The sequence below is a fragment of the Entelurus aequoreus genome, linkage group LG23 (genome assembly GCF_033978785.1).
Source record: "Entelurus aequoreus isolate RoL-2023_Sb linkage group LG23, RoL_Eaeq_v1.1, whole genome shotgun sequence".
In the NCBI taxonomy this organism is placed as follows: domain Eukaryota; kingdom Metazoa; phylum Chordata; class Actinopteri; order Syngnathiformes; family Syngnathidae; genus Entelurus; species Entelurus aequoreus.
The window spans coordinates 41966248-41988259 of record NC_084753.1 but is presented as its reverse complement, the minus strand read 5'-3'; the positions used below and the strand labels follow the sequence as shown (position 1 = coordinate 41988259).

Here is a 22012-nt window from a genome sequence, read left to right as displayed (position 1 = left end):
CAACAACATGGAAGCAAATATCAATAGAATCTTTTCAACTAAGTTCAAGGTCATTATTTGGGTTCATTTGCAGGTTTTAAACCATTGGCAAAAAAGAAAAGGTTAGTAATTTAAGTGGTTATAATGAATTAGGAACACAACAGCCAAAAATAAATGTTGTCTTTACAATTTGAGCAAAGTCCAATAAATAATTAACATGGTGCGTCCCCGAAAAGGAAGCCAATCACTCAGATATCCTAAATCTCATTCTTTATCAACATGACCTTATTTCACAAAATCCATTTGGTATACATTATTATATATGTTATATTATAGTATATTAGTACAGAATTTATAAATATTCACACTCATGAAAACTCAAATTCCAAATAGTAAACACTCATTGATCCACAAATGTAGTTTATATGAATAAAATGTACCCTTTCAGTCATTTAAAACAAGAAAATATGAGCAATTTATATGGATATATTTATCATATGAAGGTTTTTAGGGGGATCATTTGTTCATGTTTAACCTTTTTTGGTTAATGTGTGTGATTGTAAATATTAAGAACAAAAGAATGTGAGCAACTAATGTGAATGTTTTTGTTCATTGTTTTAAAACCTTGAAAATAAAAATAAAAATGTCCACAGATAAACATTATCTTTTTGATTTAGTTGATCATTTTTCAGGGTCATTCACATTTTTAAAATTTAAAAACAAGACAATACAAGCAACTTATATCAATGTATTTATATTTACAATTTTTAAGGTTTTTAGAAAATAATTTGTTTATGTTTGACCCTACAAAACAAGAAATGAGAGCGGCATAATAATTACAATTATACATTTTTTTTTGTTAATTTGTGTTTGTAAACGTTAAGAAAAAGGGAATGTGAGCAATTAATAGGAATATTTATATATATTTTTAAACATTTTTAAAAAACCTTGTAACCAAAAAAATGTACACAAATAAATCTGATCTTTCATATTTAGTTGGAGGTTTTTTTTTCTCTAGATAATTCATATTTTTAAACTTTAAAAACAAGAAACTACAAGCAATTTATGAATATAATTATATTTATCATATAAAGGAATTTAGAAAACAATTAATGTTTAACCTTACAAAACAAGAAATGAAAGCAGTATAATAATTACAATTATTTAGAAGCAAAAGTATTTTTTGGTTAATTTGTGTTTGTAAACGTTAAGAAAAACGGAATGTGAGCAATTAATATGAATATTTTTTTACAATTTTGTACTTTTTTTTTTATAAACCTTGTAACCAAAAAAACATACACAAATAAATCTGATCTTTCATATTTAGTTTGAGGGTTTTTTTCTAGATAATTCATATTTTTAAACTTTAAAAACAAGAAACTACAAGCAAATTATGAATATAATTATATTTATCATATAAAGGAATTTAGAAAATAATTCATGTTTAACCTTACAAAACAAGAAATGAAAGCAGTATGATAATTACAATTATTTACAAGTAAAAGTATTTTTTGGTTAATTTGTGTTTGTAAACGTTAAGAAAAACGGAATGTGAGCAATTAATATGAATTTTTTATTTTATTTTTTTTTTTACAATTTTGGTACATTTTTTTTATAAACCTTGTAACCAAAAAAACATACACAAATAAATCTGATCTTTCATATTTAGTTTGAGGTTTTTTTTCTAGATAATTCATATTTTTAAACTTTAAAAACAAGAAACTACAAGCAAATTATGAATATAATTATATTTATCATATAAAGGAATTTAGAAAATAATTCATGTTTAACCTTACAAAACAAGAAATGAAAGCAGTATGATAATTACAATTATTTACAAGTAAAAGTATTTTTTGGTTAATTTGTGTTTGTAAACGTTAAGAAAAACGGAATGTGAGCAATATGAATTTTTATTTTTTTTATTTTTTTTTACAATTTTGGTACATTTTTTTTATAAACCTTGTAACCAAAAAAACATACACGAATAAATCTGATCTTTCATATTTAGTTTGAGGTTTTTTTTTCTAGATAATTCATATTTTTAAACTTTAAAAACAAGAAACTACAAACAATTTATATGAATATAATTATATTTGTCCTATAACGGAAATTAGAAAATAATTCATGTTTAACCTTACAAAATAAGAAATGAAAGCAGTATAATAATTACAATTATTTACAAGTAAAAGTATTTTTTGGGTTAATTTGTGTTTGTAAACGTTAAGAAAAACGGAATGTGAGCAATTAATATGAAATTTTTTTATTTTTTTTATTTTTACAATTTTGGTACATTTTTTTTTATAAACCTTGTAACCAAAAAAACATACACAAATAAATCTGATCTTTTATATTTAGTTTGAGGGTTTTTTTTCTAGATAATTCATATTTTTAAACTTTAAAAACAAGAAACTACAAACAATTTATATGAATATAATTATATTTGTCCTATAATGGAAATTAGAAAATAATTCATGTTTAACCTTACAAAACAAGAAATGAAAGCAGTATAATAATTACAATTATTTACAAGTAAAAGTATTTTTTTGGTTAATTTGTGTTTGTAAACATTAAAAAAGTACCAATGAAAAAGGGAATGTGAGCAATTAATATGAATATTATTCAAACATTTTTCTTTTGGTACATTTTTTAAAACATTGTAAACAAAAAAAAACGTACACAAATAAATACAATCTTTCATATTTAGTTGAGGTTTTTTTTTTCTAGATAATTCATATTTTCAAAATTTAAAAACAAGACAATACTGTGCCATAAGTTGTGTCTTTAAATATAGATATCGATTTTTAGCATTATATTACATTTTTTTAAAATATCAAAATGGCCCCGATACTTGACTTTTCAGAAAAAGTTAAGACACCCCTGATCTAAAATACTAGAAGCTATAAAAATGTCAATATACTAACAGTTCAGTTACTTAATGGAACAATAATTTAATTAAATTTAGAATTAATTTAAAAAAATGACAGCAACCATAATAAACACTGTTAAAGGTGTAACTAAACATGAATATTTTCATACAGGCAGCATTTTTGACACACTAGGTCAAAAATCCCATAATTGTGTTATTATTTTAGTTTGCGAAGAAAAGTCCATAAATTGGCCACACCGTTTTAAAAGCCGCAAGATTCAAAGCGTGGGGGAAAAAAAGCAGCGGCTTATAGTGCAAAAATATGTACAAATAGCAAAAAATCATAGGTAATGAGAAAAAGCAGACATTTTTAAACTAATAATTAATAATAATGTACTTTGTCGCCTATAACACATAGTTTTGTGTATTTATATATATATATATTTAAATATATGATTTTAGCATTTTTTTTAAATGAAAAAATATCAAAATGGCCCCATAATACTTGACTTTTCAGTAAGTGGCCCTTGGTGGAAAAAGTTTAGACACCCCTGATCTAAAATACTACAAGATTTTAAAATTAAAATAAAATACTTGAAATAAAGTTTAGTAAGTTTTTTTTAAGAATAAAATAATACTAACTTGTGAATTAATTATAAAAATGACAACAAGCGTAATAAACACTGTTACATGTGTAACTGAACATGAATATTTTCAGACAGGCAGAATTTTTGACCCACTCGGTTATGCAATTATGTTATTCTATTCCTTACATGGAAAAAAAACTAAAGTAAAATGAATGAAAAAAGAGCAAACAAGCGAGAAAAAGCTGAAATGTTTGAACTAATAATTAATAATAATATACTTAACTATACTACAAAATATCTGTTTTATTTTCAGAATATTTTCAGACGGGCAGAATTTTTGACACACTAGGTCAAAAATCCCACAATCGTGTTAATTTTTTTAGTTAGCGAAGAAAAGTCCAAAAATTGGCCGCACCGCTTTAAAAGCCGCTAGGTTCAAAGCATGGGGGAAAAAGCAGCGGCTATAGTGCAAAAATACGAAAAAATAGCAAAAAAATCATGATGTAATGAGAAAAATCTGACATTTTTAAACTAATAATTAATAATAATGTACTTTGTCGCCTATAACACAAAGTTTTGTGTATATATATATATATATATATATATATATATATATATATATATATATATATATATATATATATATATATATATATATATATATATATATATATATATATATATATATATATATATATATGACTTTTCAGTATGTGGCCCTTGGTGGAAAAAGTTTAGACACCCCTTATCTAAAATATTAGAAGAATGACAACAAGCGTAATAAACACTGTTACACATGTAACTGAACATGAATATTTTCAGACAGGCAGAATTTTTGACCCACTAGGTTATGCAAATATGTTATTATATTCCTTACATGGAAAAAAACCTAAAGTAAAATGAATGAAAAAAGAGCAAACAAGCGAGAAAAAGCTGAAATGTTCGAACTAATAATTAACAATAATATACTTAACTATACTACAAAATATCTGTTTTATTTTCAGAATATTTTCAGACAGGCAGAATTTTTGACACACTAGGTAAAAAATCCCACAATCGTGTTAATTTTTTTAGTTAGTGAAGAAAAGTCCAAAAATTGGCCGCGCCGCTTTAAAAGCCGCTAGGTTCAAAGCATGGGGAAAAAAGCAGCGGCTATAGTGCAAAAATACGAAAAAATAGCCAAAAAAATCATGATGTAATGAGAAAAATCTGACATTTTTAAACTAATAATTAATAATAATGTACTTTGTCGCCTATAACACAAAGTTTTATATATATATATATATATATATATACATATATATATATATATATATATATATATATATATATATATATATATATATATATATATATATATATGACTTTTCAGTATCTGGCCCTTGGTGGAAAAAGTTTAGACACCCCTTAAATAAAATATTAGAAGATTTTAAAATTAAAATAACCAAAGTTTAGTAAGTTTTTTTAAGAATAAAATAATACCAACTTGTGAATTAATTTAAAAATGACAACAAGCATAATAAACACTGTTACATGTGTAACTGAACATGAATATTTTCAGACAGGCAGAATTTTTGACCCACTAGGTTATGCAATTATGTTATTCTATTCCTTACATGGAAAAAAACTAAAGTAAAATGAATGAAAAAAGAGCAAACAAGCGAGAAAAAGCTGAAATGTTCGAACTAATAATTAACAATAATATACTTAACTATACTACAAAATATCTGTTTTATTTTCAGAATATTTTCAGACAGGCAGAATTTTTGACCCACTAGGTTATGCAGTTACACAATTATTTTATTCTATTCCGTACATTAGGGGTGTCCAATTGGTGGCCCGCAACTAATTGTTTACCGGCCCGCCACACGTTCTGGAAATGCTATTACAAAAATTTAAAAATAACATTTTAAAAAAATGGAAAGAGGTGAAATCTCACTAGAAAAAGTTGCAATGTTGACACAAAGTTGCCATGCAGGCTGTTTTTTTTTCTTTCGTCTATCTTTATTTTTATTTTTTTGCCATTGCTAAAAAAAAATCAAATAATCAATGTTATAATGAATATTCAACGCTCCAATTATTTCAAATATTTCACTTTAAAATGTTTTATGTGGAAAATATTGCATACGTTTTCTTTGACAAAAGAGCATAAAACCAACAAGATAATAGTTTAAATGTAATATTCAGGTAACATGACCCTTTATAAACTCCGGGAGCCCTAAAGGTGAAAACATTTTTTAAAAATCCATATACAGTATTTTGTTATGGTTTGAAAAATGAAAAATATCAAAATGGCCCTCGCATGCTTAACTTTTTCCGTGTCCGGCCCTCAGTGGAAAAAGTTTGGACACCCCTGCCTTACATGGAAAAAAACAAGTACATTGAAGGAAAAAAAGAGCAAAAAAACGACAAAAAGCAGAAATGTTCTAACTAGGGATGTCCAATAATGGCTTTTTGCCGATAAGCCGATATTGTCCAACTCTTTAATTACCGATACCAATATCAACCGATACCGATATCAACCGATATATGCAGTCGTGGAATTAACACATTATTATGCCTAATTTGGACAACCAGGTATGGTGAAGATAAGGTACTTTTTTAATAAAAAAATGAATCAAATAAAATAAGATAAATAAATTAAAAACATTTTCTTGAATAAAAAAGAAAGTAAAACAATATAAAAACAGTTACATAGAAACTAGTAATTAATGAAAATGAGTCAAATTAACTGTTAAAGGTTAGTATTATTAGTGGACCAGCAGCACGCACAATCATGTGTCGCTTATGGACTGTATCCCTTGCAGACTGTATTGATATATATTGATATATAATGTAGGAAGCAGAATATTAATAACAGAAAGAAACAACCCTTTTGTGTGAATGAGTGTAAATGGGGGAGGGAGGTTTTTTGGGTTGGTGCACTAATTGTAAGTGTATCTTGTGTTTTTATGTGGATTTAATTAAAAAAAAAAAATTAATTAAAAAAAACAAAAAACGATACTGATAATAAAAAAAACGATACCGATAATTTCCGATATTACATTTTAACGCATTTATCGGCCGATAATATCGGCAGATATCAGATGTGAATGAGTGTAAATGGGGTGGGTTGGTGCACTAATTGTAAGTGTATCTTGTGTTTTTCATGTGGATTTAATAAAAAAAAAAAACCCAAAAAAACGATACTGATAATAAAAAAAACGATACCGATAATTTCCGATATTACATTTTAACGCATTTATCGGCCGATAATATCGGCAGACCGATATTATCGGACATCTCTAGTTCTAACTAATTAATAATAACATACTTAACTATCTAAAATACAAAATATCAGATTTTAGCATTTTTCTAAATATCAACATGGCCCCCCGCATACTTTAACTTTTCAGAACGTGGCCCCTTGGTGGAAAAAAGTTTGGACACCCCTGAACTAAAGTATAAAAAGTAGTGGTATTTTGATTTGAAAATCGATATTACAGCTTATCGACATTCCAGTATCGATCGAAGACAACTCGTTTATTTCCATCAAGTTTACCTGAACGTGTGAGTCCAACTACAGCATCTTTGTATACATTAAATACCGGTATTCATTTGTTTTACGAGCGGAAATGGCATAATAATAAGGAGGGGACAATGGTACCTCCTGTCCGGCCAACGGGTTGCTGTCCTCCATGACGGACTCCGCTCTCCGGGCCGAGACGACGCGCAGCAAGTCCTCCAGGTCGCGGCCGGAGATGGACTCGTTGCGTCCGTAGAAGCGCAGGATGTTCTCCAGGAACTCTTGTCCGCCCAGCGCGCCCGCACAGAGGATCAGGATCAGGGGCAGGAGCCCCCAAACACGGAGGAGGAGGCGAGGAGCCATCGGTGCCGTCCAGGAATGGAGAGGAGCCAAGTTCGGCTGACGTCTTTTAACTGCGGTCCGACTTCATGGTGGAGCTCCCCCCACTCTCGCGGAGGAGCACGGCGGAGGACAATGTTCCTTCCCTGGGGGGGAGGTTCAAAGATCGCCTGGCAAACATGGAGGTGAGCGAGCGCACGCGGCCATGCGCCGCTTAGACCACGCCCCCTTTTTGCGCACCGCCCTCTCCGCCACTGGTTGCCGCTGCACTAGGAGTTCACGCGCACGCGCAGTCGGGCGCCAGTATGTGAGTGTGTACGTGTATGTACAGTATAAGTGTACGTGAGAGAGAGTTGGCGCCCTCTGGCGGCAGCAAGCAAGATGACGCAAGCCGATTTTAACTGATGGTTAAATATGGGTTTTGTGTCGTACTTTGAAATTATATGAATTATTTTAGATTTTTTTTTCCAGTGTGAAATTGTTTGAAAAATTAGATTTATTCATTTATTTTTTTACTTCTTCTGCCATTATTTTACTTTTAATATGGAATGATACTGCATAGTCTATCCCAGTGTTTCTTAACCATTTATATATTTAAAATATATTTAAATATTAATAATATTTTTAAAAAATACATAAAATTGAGGGTTAATTACTTTTTTTAATTACTTTTTTTTTAATTACAAGCCGACTTTAACTGATGGTTAAATATGGGTATCCCCACTTTTTGACTCTTGGAAAAAAATCCACACTTTTTTAAAGAAATATCCCGACTTTTTGACGAAAAAAATCCCCACTTTTTGACAGAAATATCCCGACATTTTGACACTTAGAAAAAATCCCGACATTTTGACATTTAGAAAAAATCCAGATTTTTTCACACTTAGAAAAAATCCCCACTTTTTGACAGTAAATATTAAGACATTTTGACACTTAGAAAAAATCCCGACATTTTGACATTTAGAAAAAATCCAGATTTTTTCACACTTAGAAAAAATCCCCACTTTTTGACAGTAAATATTAAGACATTTTGACACTTAGAAAAAATCCAGACATTTTGACATTTAGAAAAAATCCCGATTTTTTGACACTTAGAAAATATCCCGACTTTTTCACACTTAGAAAAAATCCTGAATTTTTGACAGAAATATTCCGACATTTTGACACTTACAAAAAATCCCGACATTTTGACACATAAAAAAATCCCCACTTTTTGACACTTGTAAAAAATCCCCACTTTTTGACACTTGGAAAATATCCCGATTTTTGGACAAAAAAAATCCAGACTTTTTGACAGAAAAAATCCCGAATTTTTGACACTTACAAAAAATCCCCATTTTTTGACACTTGGAAAAAATCCCCAACATTTTGACACTTCAAAAAAATCCAGATTTTTTGAAACTTCAAAAAAATCCAGATTTTTTGACACTTAGCAAAATTCCCGACTTTATCACATTTAGAAAAAATCTAGATTTTTTTGACAGAATATATTCTGACATTTTGACACTAAGAAAATATCCAGACTTTTTGACAAAAAAAATCCTGACTTTTTGACAAAAAAAATCCTGGCTTTTTGACAAAAAAAATCCTGGCTTTTTGACAGTTAGAAAAAAATTGCAAATTTTTGACACTTGGAAAAAATCCTGACTTTTTGACACTTAGAAAAATTCCCGACGTTATCACATTTAGAAAAAATCAAAAAAATTTTGACAGAATATATTCCGACATTTTGACACTCATAAAAAATCCCAATTTTTTGACTCTTAGAAAAAAGAGAAAGAGAAAAACATTTTTGTGTCGTACTTTGAAATTATATGAATTATTTTAGATTTTTTCCCAGTGTGATATTGTTTGAAAAATTAGATTTTTTTAATTTACTTTTTCTGCCATTATTTTATTTTTTTTAATATGGAATGAAACTGTATAGTATATCCCAGTATTTCTTAACCAGCGCCATGACTGGACTTAAAATATATTTAAGTATTAATAATATTTAAATAAACAACAAAAATGACATAAAATTGACAGTTAATTACTTTTTTTAATTACATGCCGACTTTAACTGATGGTTAAATATGAGTTTTGTGTCGTACTTTGAAATTATATGAATTATTTTAGATTTTTTTTTCCAGTGTGAAATTGTTTGAAAAATGTGATTTTTTTTTCTCACTTTTTCTGCCATTATTTTACTTTTAATATTTGATTTGATTTGATATATTTTTATTTCAAATATGCAAAAAAAACAACAAGAGCAAGCCTGATTCAATACAGTGCTATAGCCTTAACTGCCATTATAACAAAATTAAAACAATGGAGAATAAAAAACGACAAAAAAAATCAACAAAATGAGCAATGGACTTTCTTTTTTGTTTTGTTTTTGTACATATTTGAAAAGGAGTGAGAATAAGTTTACACTTAATATGGCATGATACTGTATAGTCTATTCCAGTGTTTCTTAACCAGCGCCATGACTGGACTTAAAATATATTTAAGTGTTAATAATATTTAAATAAAGTGAAGTGAATTATATTTATATAGCGCTTTTCTCTAGTGACTCAAAGCACTTTACATAGTGAAAACCCAATATCTAAGTTACATTTAAACCAGTGTGGGTGACACTGGGAGCAGGTGGGTAAAGTGTCTTGCCCAAGGACACAACGGCAGTGACTAGGATGGCGGAAGCGGGGATCGAACCTGCAACCCTCAGGTTGATGGCACGGCCGCTCTACCAACCGAGCTATACCGCCCATAAATAATAAACAACAAAAAATTACATAAAATTGACAGTTATTTACTTTTTTTTATTAATTTTTTTTAATTACAAGGCGACTTTAACTGATGGTTAAATGTGGGTTTTGTGTCGTAGTTTGAAAATATATGAATTATTTTAGATTTTTTTCCAAGGTGAAATTGTTTGAAAATTTTTATTATTTTTTTAACATTTTCTGCCATTATTTTACTTTTAATATTTGATTTGATATATTTTTATTTCAAATATGCAAAAAAAACAACAAGAGAAAGCCTGATCCAATACATTGCTATAGCCTTAACAGCCATTATAACAAAATGAAAACAATAAAGAATAAAAAATGACAAAAAAAATCAACAAAATGAGCAATGGACATTCTTTTTTGTTTTGTTTTTGTACATATTTGAAAAGGAGTGAGAATAAGTTTACACTTAATATGGCATGATACTGTATAGTCTATTCCAGTGTTTCTTAACCAGCGCCATGACTGGACTTAAAATATATTTAAATAAACAACAAAAAATTACATAAAATTGACAGTTATTTACTTTTTTTAATACATTTTTTTTAATTACAAGGCGACTGTAACTGATGGTTAAATATGGGTTTTGTGTTGTAGTTTGAAAATATATGAATTATTTTAGATTTTTTTTTCCAGGGTGAAATTGTTTGAAAATTGTTATTATTTTTTTAACATTTTATGCCATTATTTTACTTTTAATATTTGATTTGATGTATTTTTATTTCAAATATGCAAAAAAAAAAAACAAGAGAAAGCCTGATCCAATACAGTGCTATAGCCTTAACAGCCATTATAACAAAATGAAAACAATGGAGAATAAAAAACAACAAAAAAATTAACAAAATGAGCAATGGCCTTTTTTTTTTTTTTTACATATTTGAAAAGGAGTGAGAAAAAGTTTTAGATTTTTTTCCAGTGTGAAATTGTTTGAAAAATGTGATTTTTTAATTTTTTTTTCACTTTTTCTGCCATTATTTTACTTTGAATATCAAATGATACTGTATAGTCTATTCCAGTGTTTCTTAACCAGCACCATGACTGGACTTAAAATATATTTAAGTATTAATAATATTTAAATAAACAACAAAAAATTACATAGAATTGACAGTTATTTACTTTTTTTAATTAATTTTTTTAATTACAAGGCGACTTTAACTGATGGTTAAATGTGGGTTTTGTGTCGTGGTTTGAAAATAAATGAATTATTTTAGATTTTTTTCCAGGGTGAAATTGTTTGAAAATTGTTATTATTTTTTTAACATTTTCTGCCATTATTTGACTTTTAATATTTGATTTGATGTATTTTTATTTCAAATAAAGCAAAAAAACAAACAAGAGCAAGCCTGATCCAATACAGTGCTATAGCCTTAACTGCCATTATAACAAAATGAAATAATGGAGAATAAAAAACGACAAAAAAAAATCAACAAAATGAGCAATGGCCTTTTTTTTTTTTTTTTTTTTACATATTTGAAAAGGAGTGAGAAAAAGTTTTAGATTTTTTTCTAGTGTGAAATTGTTTGAAAAATGTGATTTTTTTTTATTTTTTTTTAACTTTTTCTGCCATTATTTTACTTTTAATATCAAATGATACTGTATAGTCTATCCCAGTGTTACTTAACCAGCACCATGACTGGACTAGGGCTCGAACTTGGAACCCTCAAGTTGCTGGCACGGCCACAGTACCAACCGAGCTATACCGCCTTAGAATTTTTTTTTTTTATTGTGTGTCCATCGGTTAGTATCAGTACTTTCGGAGCACATTCATCAACACCCTGATAGTAACGTCAACAACACCCTGATAGTAACGATAACGGCTTTGGTCACAATAACCGTGATGTGGAATGTTCACCTCGGTCAAGGCCAATAGACGTCACTCAAAGACGTGATAGTGAGGGACGTGGTGAGTTCTGCAACGCTGGTGGGTCGCCACGGCTGGAAAACCACCGGCTTGTCCCTGGAGAGCATCAGGAAGCCATTGGAGCTAAAACGCCCGGGAAGGCTACCGGCGTCAAGCCACACAAAAGGAGCAATGGCGGAGGAGTGGAGCCGGACAAGCAACCCCTCGCTAGATTCCTGCACTTTGGCCTGCGGGGGGGAACATCTCGCCCCGTTAAAAAGAAAAGGTGTATACGGTACGGCCAAATACACGGACAACGTTGCTTACCGTGATGTTGGGCCGCCGGAGGCCCTGGGCGTCTTTAGGCGAGCACAGGAAGTGGTGGTTGGAGGGCCCCTGTTGCCGCCCGCCACCGTCCTCTAGCCGGAAGCTGAGCAGGCAGGTGAGGCGGGTGCAGTGACCGCACCCCGCCAGCAGGGCAGCGACCGGCTGCTTGAAAACGGGCACGGCGCTGCCTCCCGGCACCGGAAGCAGCTGGGACTTGAGGGTGCAAATAGGATCCGGATCACTCCACGTGTAAACGGACACCTGGCGGACCAACACAGATTGTAAATGGAGCATGTTACGTTTTTTTTTCTCTCTCAAATATATCTCAAGGTCCATAAAGACGTGGATGACAGAGTCTGGTGTGGGTGAACTTGACTGGCCTGCACAGAGTCCTGACCTAAACCCGATAGAACACCTTTGGGATGAATTGGAACGGAGACTGAGAGCCAGGCCTTCTCCACCAGCATCGGTGTGTGACCTCACCAATGCGGTGTGGACACAACTAACTACGCAGTGGCCTAGTGGTTAGACTGTCCGACCTGAGATGGGTAGGTCGTGAGTTCAAACCCCGGCCGAGTCATACCAAAGACTATAAAAATGGCAGCCCTGCTTGGCACTCAGCATCAAGGGTTGGAATTGGGGGTTAAATCACCAAAAATGATTCCCGGGCGTGGCACCGCTGCTGCTCACTGCTCCCCTCACCTCCCAGGGGGGGATCAAGGGTGATGGGTGAAATGCAAAGGACATATTTCACCACACCTAGTGTGTGTGTGTGTGTGACAATCATTGGTACTTTAACTTGGGGAAGAATGGTGGAAAATTGCTGTAAACACACTCCGCAACCTTGTGGACAGCCCTCCCAGGAGAGTTGAAGCTGTAATAGCTGCAAAAGGTGGACCAAAATCATATTGAGCATGTTACGGGGTTTTTTCCTCCCAAATTTGAGTGAAAATACATGTCGTCGTCCCTTGTTTGTCGGTTTCGGGCACGGCCAGCAAAGGAAGTAGGAATCGGTAAGTAGCTAGATCAGTGGTGTCCAATCTGCAGACGTCTTCAATGTGGCCCACGAGACATCATCACATTATCTGGACAACATGACTAAATCAAGACAATGATCAGTAATTCTGCATTGAAGTCCCTACAGCACAGAATTTATTTACATGACCCAAACCGAACAACCTTCCTTAGTCATGGTGCAAAAAAATTAATAAAAAAATGCAACTAACAGAAAAAGTCAACAAACATGGCCACTAGGGATGTCCGATAATGGCTTTTTGCCGATATCCGATATTCCGATATTGTCCAACTCTTTAATTACCGATACTGATATCAACCGATACCGATATCAACCGATATATGCAGTCGTGGAATTAACACATTATTATGCCTAATTTGGACAACCAGGTATGGTAAAGATAAGGTACTTTTTTTTTTTAAATTAGTAAAATAAGATAAATAAATTAAAAACATTTTCTTGAATAAAAAAGAAAGTACAACCATATGAAAACAGTTACATGGAAACTAGTAATGGATGAAAATGTGTAAAATTAACTGTTAAAGGTTAGTACTATTAGTGGAGCAGCAGCACGCACAATCATGTGTGCTTACGGACTGTATCCCTTGCAGACTGTATTGATATATATTGATATATAATGTAGGAAGCAGAATATTAATAACAGAAAGAAACAACCCTTTTGTGTGAATGAGTGTAAATGGGGGAGGGAGGTTTTTTGGGTTGGTGCACTAATTGTAAGTGTATCTTGTGTTTTTTATGTGGATTTAATAAAAAAAAACAATTAAAAAAAAACAAAAAAAAAAAAAAAAAACGATACCGATAATAAAAAAAACGGTACCGATAATTTCCGATATTACATTTTAACGCATATATTGGCCGATAATATCGGCAGGCCAATATTATCGGACATCTCTAATGGCCACACATAACACAACTCGCTCACTGAACTTTGTGGGTATTACAAAAAAAATCCAAAATCATCCATCCAACCATGTTCTACCGCTTTTCCTTTTAGCAATCTCATTTAAATCCATTACAAGGGATGACGGGAAAAATGCAAAACACTCCACACTTTGTGGAGTCGGCTCTCTTGGTTGCTTTGTTGGGTCTGCTCCTGTCTCTGGCCGTGTTCCCCCCACCCCAGCAGACGATGGCGTGGAACACCGCAGAGGTCACCACAGTGTATATGTATTTGTTGTTGTTGTTTTACTTTTGTGGCTGTGTGTAGAAGTGGCTGGTTGCATCAACGCTGCTCTTTTAATGTCTTTAATGTCCTTTGTGTGCTTTGATGTTTGATGTTTATGTGTGCTATGGCTATGAGGTTGTTTTTTCTCCCTTAGCCTCAGTCTGGACCCCCTCTCCAGGGGCCCAAGCTTAGACTGAATATTTTTTTGTGTCACCCCCCAGCGTTTACCTGTTTCTCACCTTTTTTGTAAGGCGCGCTGGAAGTGGGCAGACCTGTCAGCGATCCTGTTCTGTCTCCCTGTAATGTTTGATCCTGTTCTGTCTCCCTGTAATGTTTGTCTGCTCTTGAATGGGATCGTGCTGAAAATCTTAATTTCTAGAGATGTCCGATAATGGCTTTTTGCCGATATCCGATATGCCGATATTGTCCAACTCTTTAATCACCGATACCGATATCAACCAATATATACAGTCGTGGAATTAACACATTATTATGCCTAATTTGGACAACCAGGTATGGTGAAGATAAGGTACTTTTTTAAAAAAATGAATCAAATAAAATAAGATAAATAAATTAAAAACATTTTCTTGAATAAAAAAGAAAGTAAAACAATATAAAAACAGTTACATAGAAACTAGTAATTAATGAAAATGTGTAAAATTAACTGTTAAAGGTTAGTATTATTAGTGGACCAGCAGCACGCACAATCATGTGTGCTTACGGACTGTATCCCTTGCAGACTGTATTGATATATATTGATATATAATGTAGGAAGCAGAATATTAATAACAGAAAGAAACAACCCTTTTGTGTGAATGAGTGTAAATGGGGGGAGGGAGGTTTTTTGGGTTGGTGCACTAATTGTAAGTGTATCTTGTGTTTTTTATGTGGATTTAATTTAAAAAAAAAAAAAAGACGATACTGATAAAAAAAACAACCGATACCGATAATTTCCGATATTACATTTTAACGCATTTATCGGCCGATGATATCGGCAGACCGATATTATCGGACATCTCTATTAACTTCCCTTCGGGGATTATTAAAGTATTTCTGATTCTGATTCTGATGTTTGGCGCATTTTAACTGCTTGATATTTCTGATTGATTACAAAACTTTAAAGGAGGTTCGTCACGGAAGTAAACAAGGTAGGAGTCGAACTTTCACCTACTCTTAATATCCAATTATATTCATTATAAATCCATTATATTAATATAATATGTGCACACTGCGGCCCTGCAGTCAAAATGTTTGAGAGCGTAGAAATCTGTTAATGATCTACTAAATAAATTTGACAACTTTATGAAATAACACCCTTTACACCAGGGGTCACCAACCTTTTTGAAACCAAGAGCTACTTCTTGGGTACTGATTAATGCGAAGGGCTACCAGTTTGATACACACTTAAATAAATTGCCAGAAATAGCCAATTTGCTCAATTTACCTTTGACGTTATTATTAATAATTAATGATATTTACACTTAATTGAACGGTTTAAAAGAGGAGAAAACATAAAAAAATGACAGTTAAATTTTGAAACAGTTTATTTTTAATTTCGACTCTTTAAAATTCAAAATTCAACCGAAAAAAAGAAAAGAAAAACTTAAAAAAAGAATTTATGGAACATCATTAGTTATTTTTCCTGATTAAGATTAATTTTAGAATTTTGATGACATGTTTTAAATAGGTTAAAATCCAATCTGCACTTTGTTAGAATATATAACAAATTGGACCAAGCTATATTTCTAACAAAGACAAATCATTATTTCTTCTAGAATTTCCAGAACAAAAATTTTAAAAGAAATTCAAAAGACTTTGAAATAAAATTTAAATTTGATTCTACAGATTTTCTAGATTTGACAGAATAATTTTTTTGAATTTTAATCATAATAAGTTTGAAGAAATATTTCACAAATATTCTTCGTCGAAAAAACAGAAGCTAAAATGAAGAATTAAATTAAAATGTATTTATTATTCTTTAAAATAATAATAAAAAAAAAATACTTGAACATTGATTTAAATTGTCAGGAAAGAAGAGGAAGGAATTTAAAAGGTAAAAAGGTATATGTGTTTAAAAATCCTAAAATCATTTTTAAGGTTGTATTTTTTCTCTAAAATTGTCTTTCTGAAAGTTATAAGAAGCAAAGTAAAACAATTAATGAATTTAAACAAGTGAAGACCAAGTCTTTAAAATATTTTCTTGGATTTTCAAATTCTATTTGAGTTTTGTCTCTCTTAGAATTAAAAATGTCGGGCAAAGTGAGACCAGCTTGCTAGTAAATAAATACAATTTAAAAAATAGAGGCAGCTCACTGGTAAGTGCTGCTATTTGAGCTATTTTTAGAACAGGCCGGCGGGCTACTCATCTGGTCCTTACGGGCTACCTGGTGCCTGCGGGCACCGCATTGGTGACCCCTGCTTTACACTCTATTAATCCAATATAGCAGTGCTGCCCGAGGCTGAGCCAATCAGTGGCCGCGATACTGAACAGCACCAGGGTTTACCCTTAATGTAATTGAATGTGGCGCGCCGCTACCACACCTTGAAAATAAGGGCTTTTATTTGTACTTGAAAACTAATTCAAGTAATATAATACAACACACAACGTCCGGCGCTATTTTTTAACTTTTATTACCAATCCTATGATAAAAACCGGCACAATCCCAACAGTTTTTACCTCCCGTGCAAAGACTTTTGTCTCGTGAGTCCGCGCTTCCACACAACAACACTTCCTCATTCTCTGCCAATCACCTTTCAGGCACGGACGGTGTGTTTGCAAACATGGGAAAAACCGACATCAAATCCAAACCACACGAACATAAAACATTAACATTAGCTGGTCGTTACAGTATGAATTGATATACAGTATATAGCCTATTATTTGCACACTATTGACAAGTGATGTACCGAAACCTTGACCACCGAAAAAAAAGACTTTGATCACCGAAAACCGGGCTATTAAACCGGATGTAAATATTGTCAGCATGTCTGTGATGTGGACGTTGATTTATACATATATCCCAGATATACCAGCGGACAGCCATCTACAAAATGAGCAAATATTAAAGAAAAAGTGTGACGTCATGCAGTCTTTCATCAGGGACGTCGGGGGACAGGAGTCTGTAAATACGAGTACATTCTACAATAACACCAGAAGAAGATGCTAGATTTTTGGTTAGTTGTTTTTCATTTTAAAGTCATTAAAAGTCTATAAACACTTGAAAAAATCTCCACAAAGACATTGTACAAACATTGTACAAAAAGCAGAAACAGTTTAAAATATGGCAACATGATAAAAAAAATAATATGTTGATAATAATTAATAAAAACAGATTTGTTTTAAATGTATAAATTTTTGAGCCTTTTTAGAGATAATCATATCATCATAGCATACTATGCAAATTACTCGATGATGTCATTGTGACCACGCCCATAACCACGCCCCCACTGCCACAGGTATCTTGGGCAGTTTAGGGGAAACCCTGAGTCTGGTCAGTACTACTCTAGTATTGATATTTGCATGGTAAATGCTTAATTAAGGCCAAAAATGTGGTAGAATATGCTTTAAAAAAAAATCTGCACTATTTGAAGTGCGACATGGCAAGGGACGACCGTATCAAACTTTCCCATTTCTTTTTGTTTTCTAATAAGAAACATTAATCGCGTTATTTTTGGTGTGTATTTTGGAACATACCACGGCCCTGACTTTGATGTCTCCACTCAGATCTGACACGGCGTAGATGAGCAGCATGTCGCTATCCTCGAAGCTCACGGGCAGGACGTCGGCGAAGAAGTCCTGAGCGAAGTAATGCAGCATTTTCCACTTCCCGCCAAATTCTGCAGGAGTCACACACACAAACAGGAAGTCAGGAGTCCACACACACAAACAGGAAGTCAGGAGTCCACACACACAAACAGGAAGTCATGAGTCCACACACACAAACAGGAAGTCAGGAGTCCACACACAAACAGGAAGTCAGGAGTCCACACACACAAACAGGAAGTCATGAGTCCACACACACAAACAGGAAGTCAGGAGTCCACACACAAACAGGAAGTCAGGAGTCCACACACACAAACAGGAAGTCAGGAGTCCACACACACAAGCAGGAAGTCAGGAGTCACAAACACAAGCAGGAAGTCAGGAGTCCACACACAAACAGGAAGTCAGGAGTCACAAACAGGAAGTCAGGAGTCACAAACACAAACAGGAAGTCAGGAGTCACAAACACAAACAGGAAGTCAGGAGTCCACACACACAAACAGGAAGTCAGGAGTCCACACACACAAACAGGAAATCAGGAGTCACACACACAAACAGGAAGTCAGGAGTCACACACACAAACATGAACTCAGCAGTCACACACACAAACAAGAAGTCAGGAATCCACACACAAACAGGAAGTCAGGAGTCACAAACACAAACAGGAAGTCAGGAGTCACAAACACAAACAAGAAGTCAGGAGTCCACACACACAAACAGGAAGTCAGGAGTCCACACCCACAAACAGGAAGTCAGGAGTCACAAACACAAACAGAAAGTCAGGAGTCCACACACAAACAAGAAGTCAGGAGTCCACACACAAACAGGAAGTCAGGAGTCACAAACACAAACAGGAAGTCAGGAGTCACAAACACAAACAGGAAGTCAGGAGTCCCACACAAACAGGAAGTCAGGAGTGCACATACACAAACAGGAAGTCAGGAGTGCACATACACAAACAGGAAGTCAGGAGTCCACACACAAACAGGAAGTCAGGAGTCCCACACAAACAGGAAGTCAGGGGTCCACACACAAACAGGAAGTCAGGAGTGCACACACAAAGAAGAAGTCAGGAGTCACACACAAACAGGAAGTTAGGGGTCCACACACAAACAGGAAGTCAGGGGTCCACACATAAACAGGAAGTCAGGAGTGCACACACAAAGAAGAAGTCAGGAGTCCCACACAAACAGGAAGTCAGGAGTCCCACACAAATAAGAAGTCAGGAGTGCACACACAAACAAGAAGTCAGGAGTGCACACACAAACAGGAAGTCAGGAGTCCCACACAAACAAGAAGTCAGGAGTGCACACACAGACAGGAAGTCAGGAGTCCCACACAAACAGGAAGTCAGGAGTGCACACACAAACAGGAAGTCAGGAGTCACACACAAACAGGAAGTCAGGAGTACCACACAAACAGGAAGTCAGGAGTCCACACACAAACAAGAAGTCAGGAGTGCACATACAAACAGGAAGTCAGGAGTCCCACACAAACAGGAAGTCAGGACTCCCACACAAACAGGAAGTCAGGAGTCCACACAAACAGGAAGTCAGGAGTCCCACACAAACAGGAAGTCAGGAGTCCACACACAAACAGGAAGTCAGGAGTCTCACAACAAATGCAACATAAAGCAACACTGAAGACACATTTTGAGTATTACTTGCAAGTTTGAGTTTGAGTTTGAGTTTGAGTTTATTTCGAACATGCAAGCATACAACATGATACATCACAATTTCCAGTTTCTTTTCAACATGTTCGAAAAGGAGTAGGAAGAAGCAGAGCTTATTTAATCCTACCCCTTTTCTTTACATAACAGTTGCAAAACTTTTTGTTCACTTCCTGTTCACAATTTTTTCACAATAAACTCCATAAGTAATTACAATAAAAATAAATAAATAAATAATAGTAAGAATTTAATAATAATAATTGGTGAAGTAAGTCATATTTCATATGATGAGATAAGTAAGATTACTTTAAGAATGAATGAATGGATGGATGAAATAAATTGAGAATGTTTGTCATGGTTCTTCTTCATTGTACTTTGTAAACACTTTAAGTTTGAAGAGTTTCTTGAAGTGGATCATATTAGTACATTGTTTGATTGCTTTGCTTAATCCATTCCATAATTTAATTCCACATACTGATATACTGAAGGTCTTAAGTGTTGTACGTGCAAACAAATGTTTTAAATTACGTTTTTCTCTAAGATTATATTTCTCCTCTTTTTTTGAGAAGAATTGTTGTATATTCTTGGGTAGCAGGTTATAGTTTGCTTTGTGCATAATTTTAGCTGTTTGCAAATTCACTATGTCGTGGAATTTCAGTATTTTTGATTCAATAAATAAAGTGTTTGTATGTTCTCTATATCCAACATTATGTATTATTCTAACTGATCTTTTTTGTAACACCGTTAATGAATGAAGTGTACTTTTGTAATTATTTCCCCATATTTTTACACAGTAGCTCAGATATGGTAACACTAGTGAGCAGTAGAGAATATGAAGGGATTTTTGGTCTAGAACATGTTTTGCTTTATTCATTATTGACGTGTTTCTTGCAACTTTATGTTGTATATTTTTTTCGTGAGATTTCCAGTTCAATTTATCATCAATCATTATACCTAGAAATTTGGTTTCGTTTACTCTTTCAATTTCTATTCCGTCTATTTGTATTTGTGTTTGACTTTCTCTTCTACTGTTACCAAATAGCATTATTTTAGTTTTACTAAGATTCAACGATAGTCTGTTTTTGTCAAACCATCTTTTTAATTTGTTAATTTCTTCTGTTATTATTTGTATTATCTCCTGTGTGTTCTCTCCTGAACAAAACGCTGTTGTATCATCCGCAAATAATACTAACTTTAAATCTTTTGTAACTTTACAAATGTCATTTATATAGAGATTGAATAATTTAGGTCCTAGTATTGATCCCTGAGGTACACCACAGGATATATTTTGCGTTGTAGACGTGTGTTCGCCTAGCTTCACGTATTGTTTCCTGTTCGTTAGATAACTTCTTATCCAGTTTAAGACTAACCCTCTGATGCCATATCGTTCTAGTTTTTTGATTAAAATATTGTGATTAATTGTGTCAAATGCTTTAGTTAGATCCATAAAAACCGCTGCTGCACATTTTTTACTATCTATTGCATTGGTAATTTCTTCTGTAATTTCAATTAAAGCCATTGAAGTTGAAACATTAGCTCTGTATCCATATTGGTTCTCTTCGAGTATTCTATTTTTATTTATGAAACTTTCTAATCTGTTATTGAACAGTTTTTCAATGATTTTAGAAAATTGTGGAAGTAGAGAAACAGGTCTATAATTTGTAAATTGATGTTTATCTCCAGTCTTATAAATTGGTGCAACTTTAGCTATTTTCATTTTGTTTGGAAATGTACCTGTTTGAAATGATAGGTTACTAATATACATTAATGGTCCTGAGATCTCTTCTCTTTGCTCACCAATTGAGGACCAAGAGGGCGCCTGCCAAACATCGTTGAGCTGCCAGTAGAGGGCGCCCATGGTGTGACCTTTGCCATCAATGATCTCGCTCCGGCTTCGGCGGTAAAAGTCCGTCTGAGTCTTCACGCATTGAGCCTGCATCACCTGCATGCACAACAACATGCTTTTACCGCCACCTGCAGGACGGGAGTGACTTCCCAACCGGAGAGTTACCTGTGTCAGGTAGAGCGTGTCTTTAAACCTCCTGAGGGGATCAGTGGAGTTGGGCAGGTGGAAGTGTATGGCGGCCTGCTGCAACATCTGCTGGTTGCCATCCTGGTGGTGCTGGCGGTGCGCAGAGAAGCTGCTGCTGTAGCTCCAGTCTTCC

At 33.5% G+C, this 22012-nt stretch overlaps 3 protein-coding genes across 3 annotated transcripts in view; all 3 read right to left on the bottom strand.

Annotated features, from left to right (window-relative positions):
• Positions 1-8155, bottom strand: part of LOC133640995 (metal cation symporter ZIP8-like) — a 35812-nt gene extending 27657 nt beyond the window's left edge. Inside the window, exon 1 of the mRNA XM_062034766.1 lies at positions 7079-8155. Coding sequence (XP_061890750.1) covers positions 7079-7300 — 222 coding nt within the window. The 5' untranslated portion in view covers positions 7301-8155. The remainder of the gene's footprint in view (positions 1-7078) is intronic.
• Positions 1-22012, bottom strand: part of LOC133640799 (dynactin subunit 1-like) — a 268257-nt gene that overhangs the window by 123871 nt on the left and 122374 nt on the right. The gene's annotated exons all lie outside the window — the stretch shown is intronic.
• LOC133640892 (beta-mannosidase-like) overlaps positions 10711-22012 on the bottom strand; it is a 25141-nt gene continuing 13839 nt past the window's right edge. The window contains 5 exon segments of the mRNA XM_062034575.1: positions 10711-12135; positions 12215-12475; positions 18110-18252; positions 21645-21789; positions 21859-22012. The exon segment at positions 21859-22012 is cut by the window's right edge and continues 11 nt beyond it. Coding sequence (XP_061890559.1) covers positions 11905-12135; positions 12215-12475; positions 18110-18252; positions 21645-21789; positions 21859-22012 — 934 coding nt within the window. The 3' untranslated portion in view covers positions 10711-11904.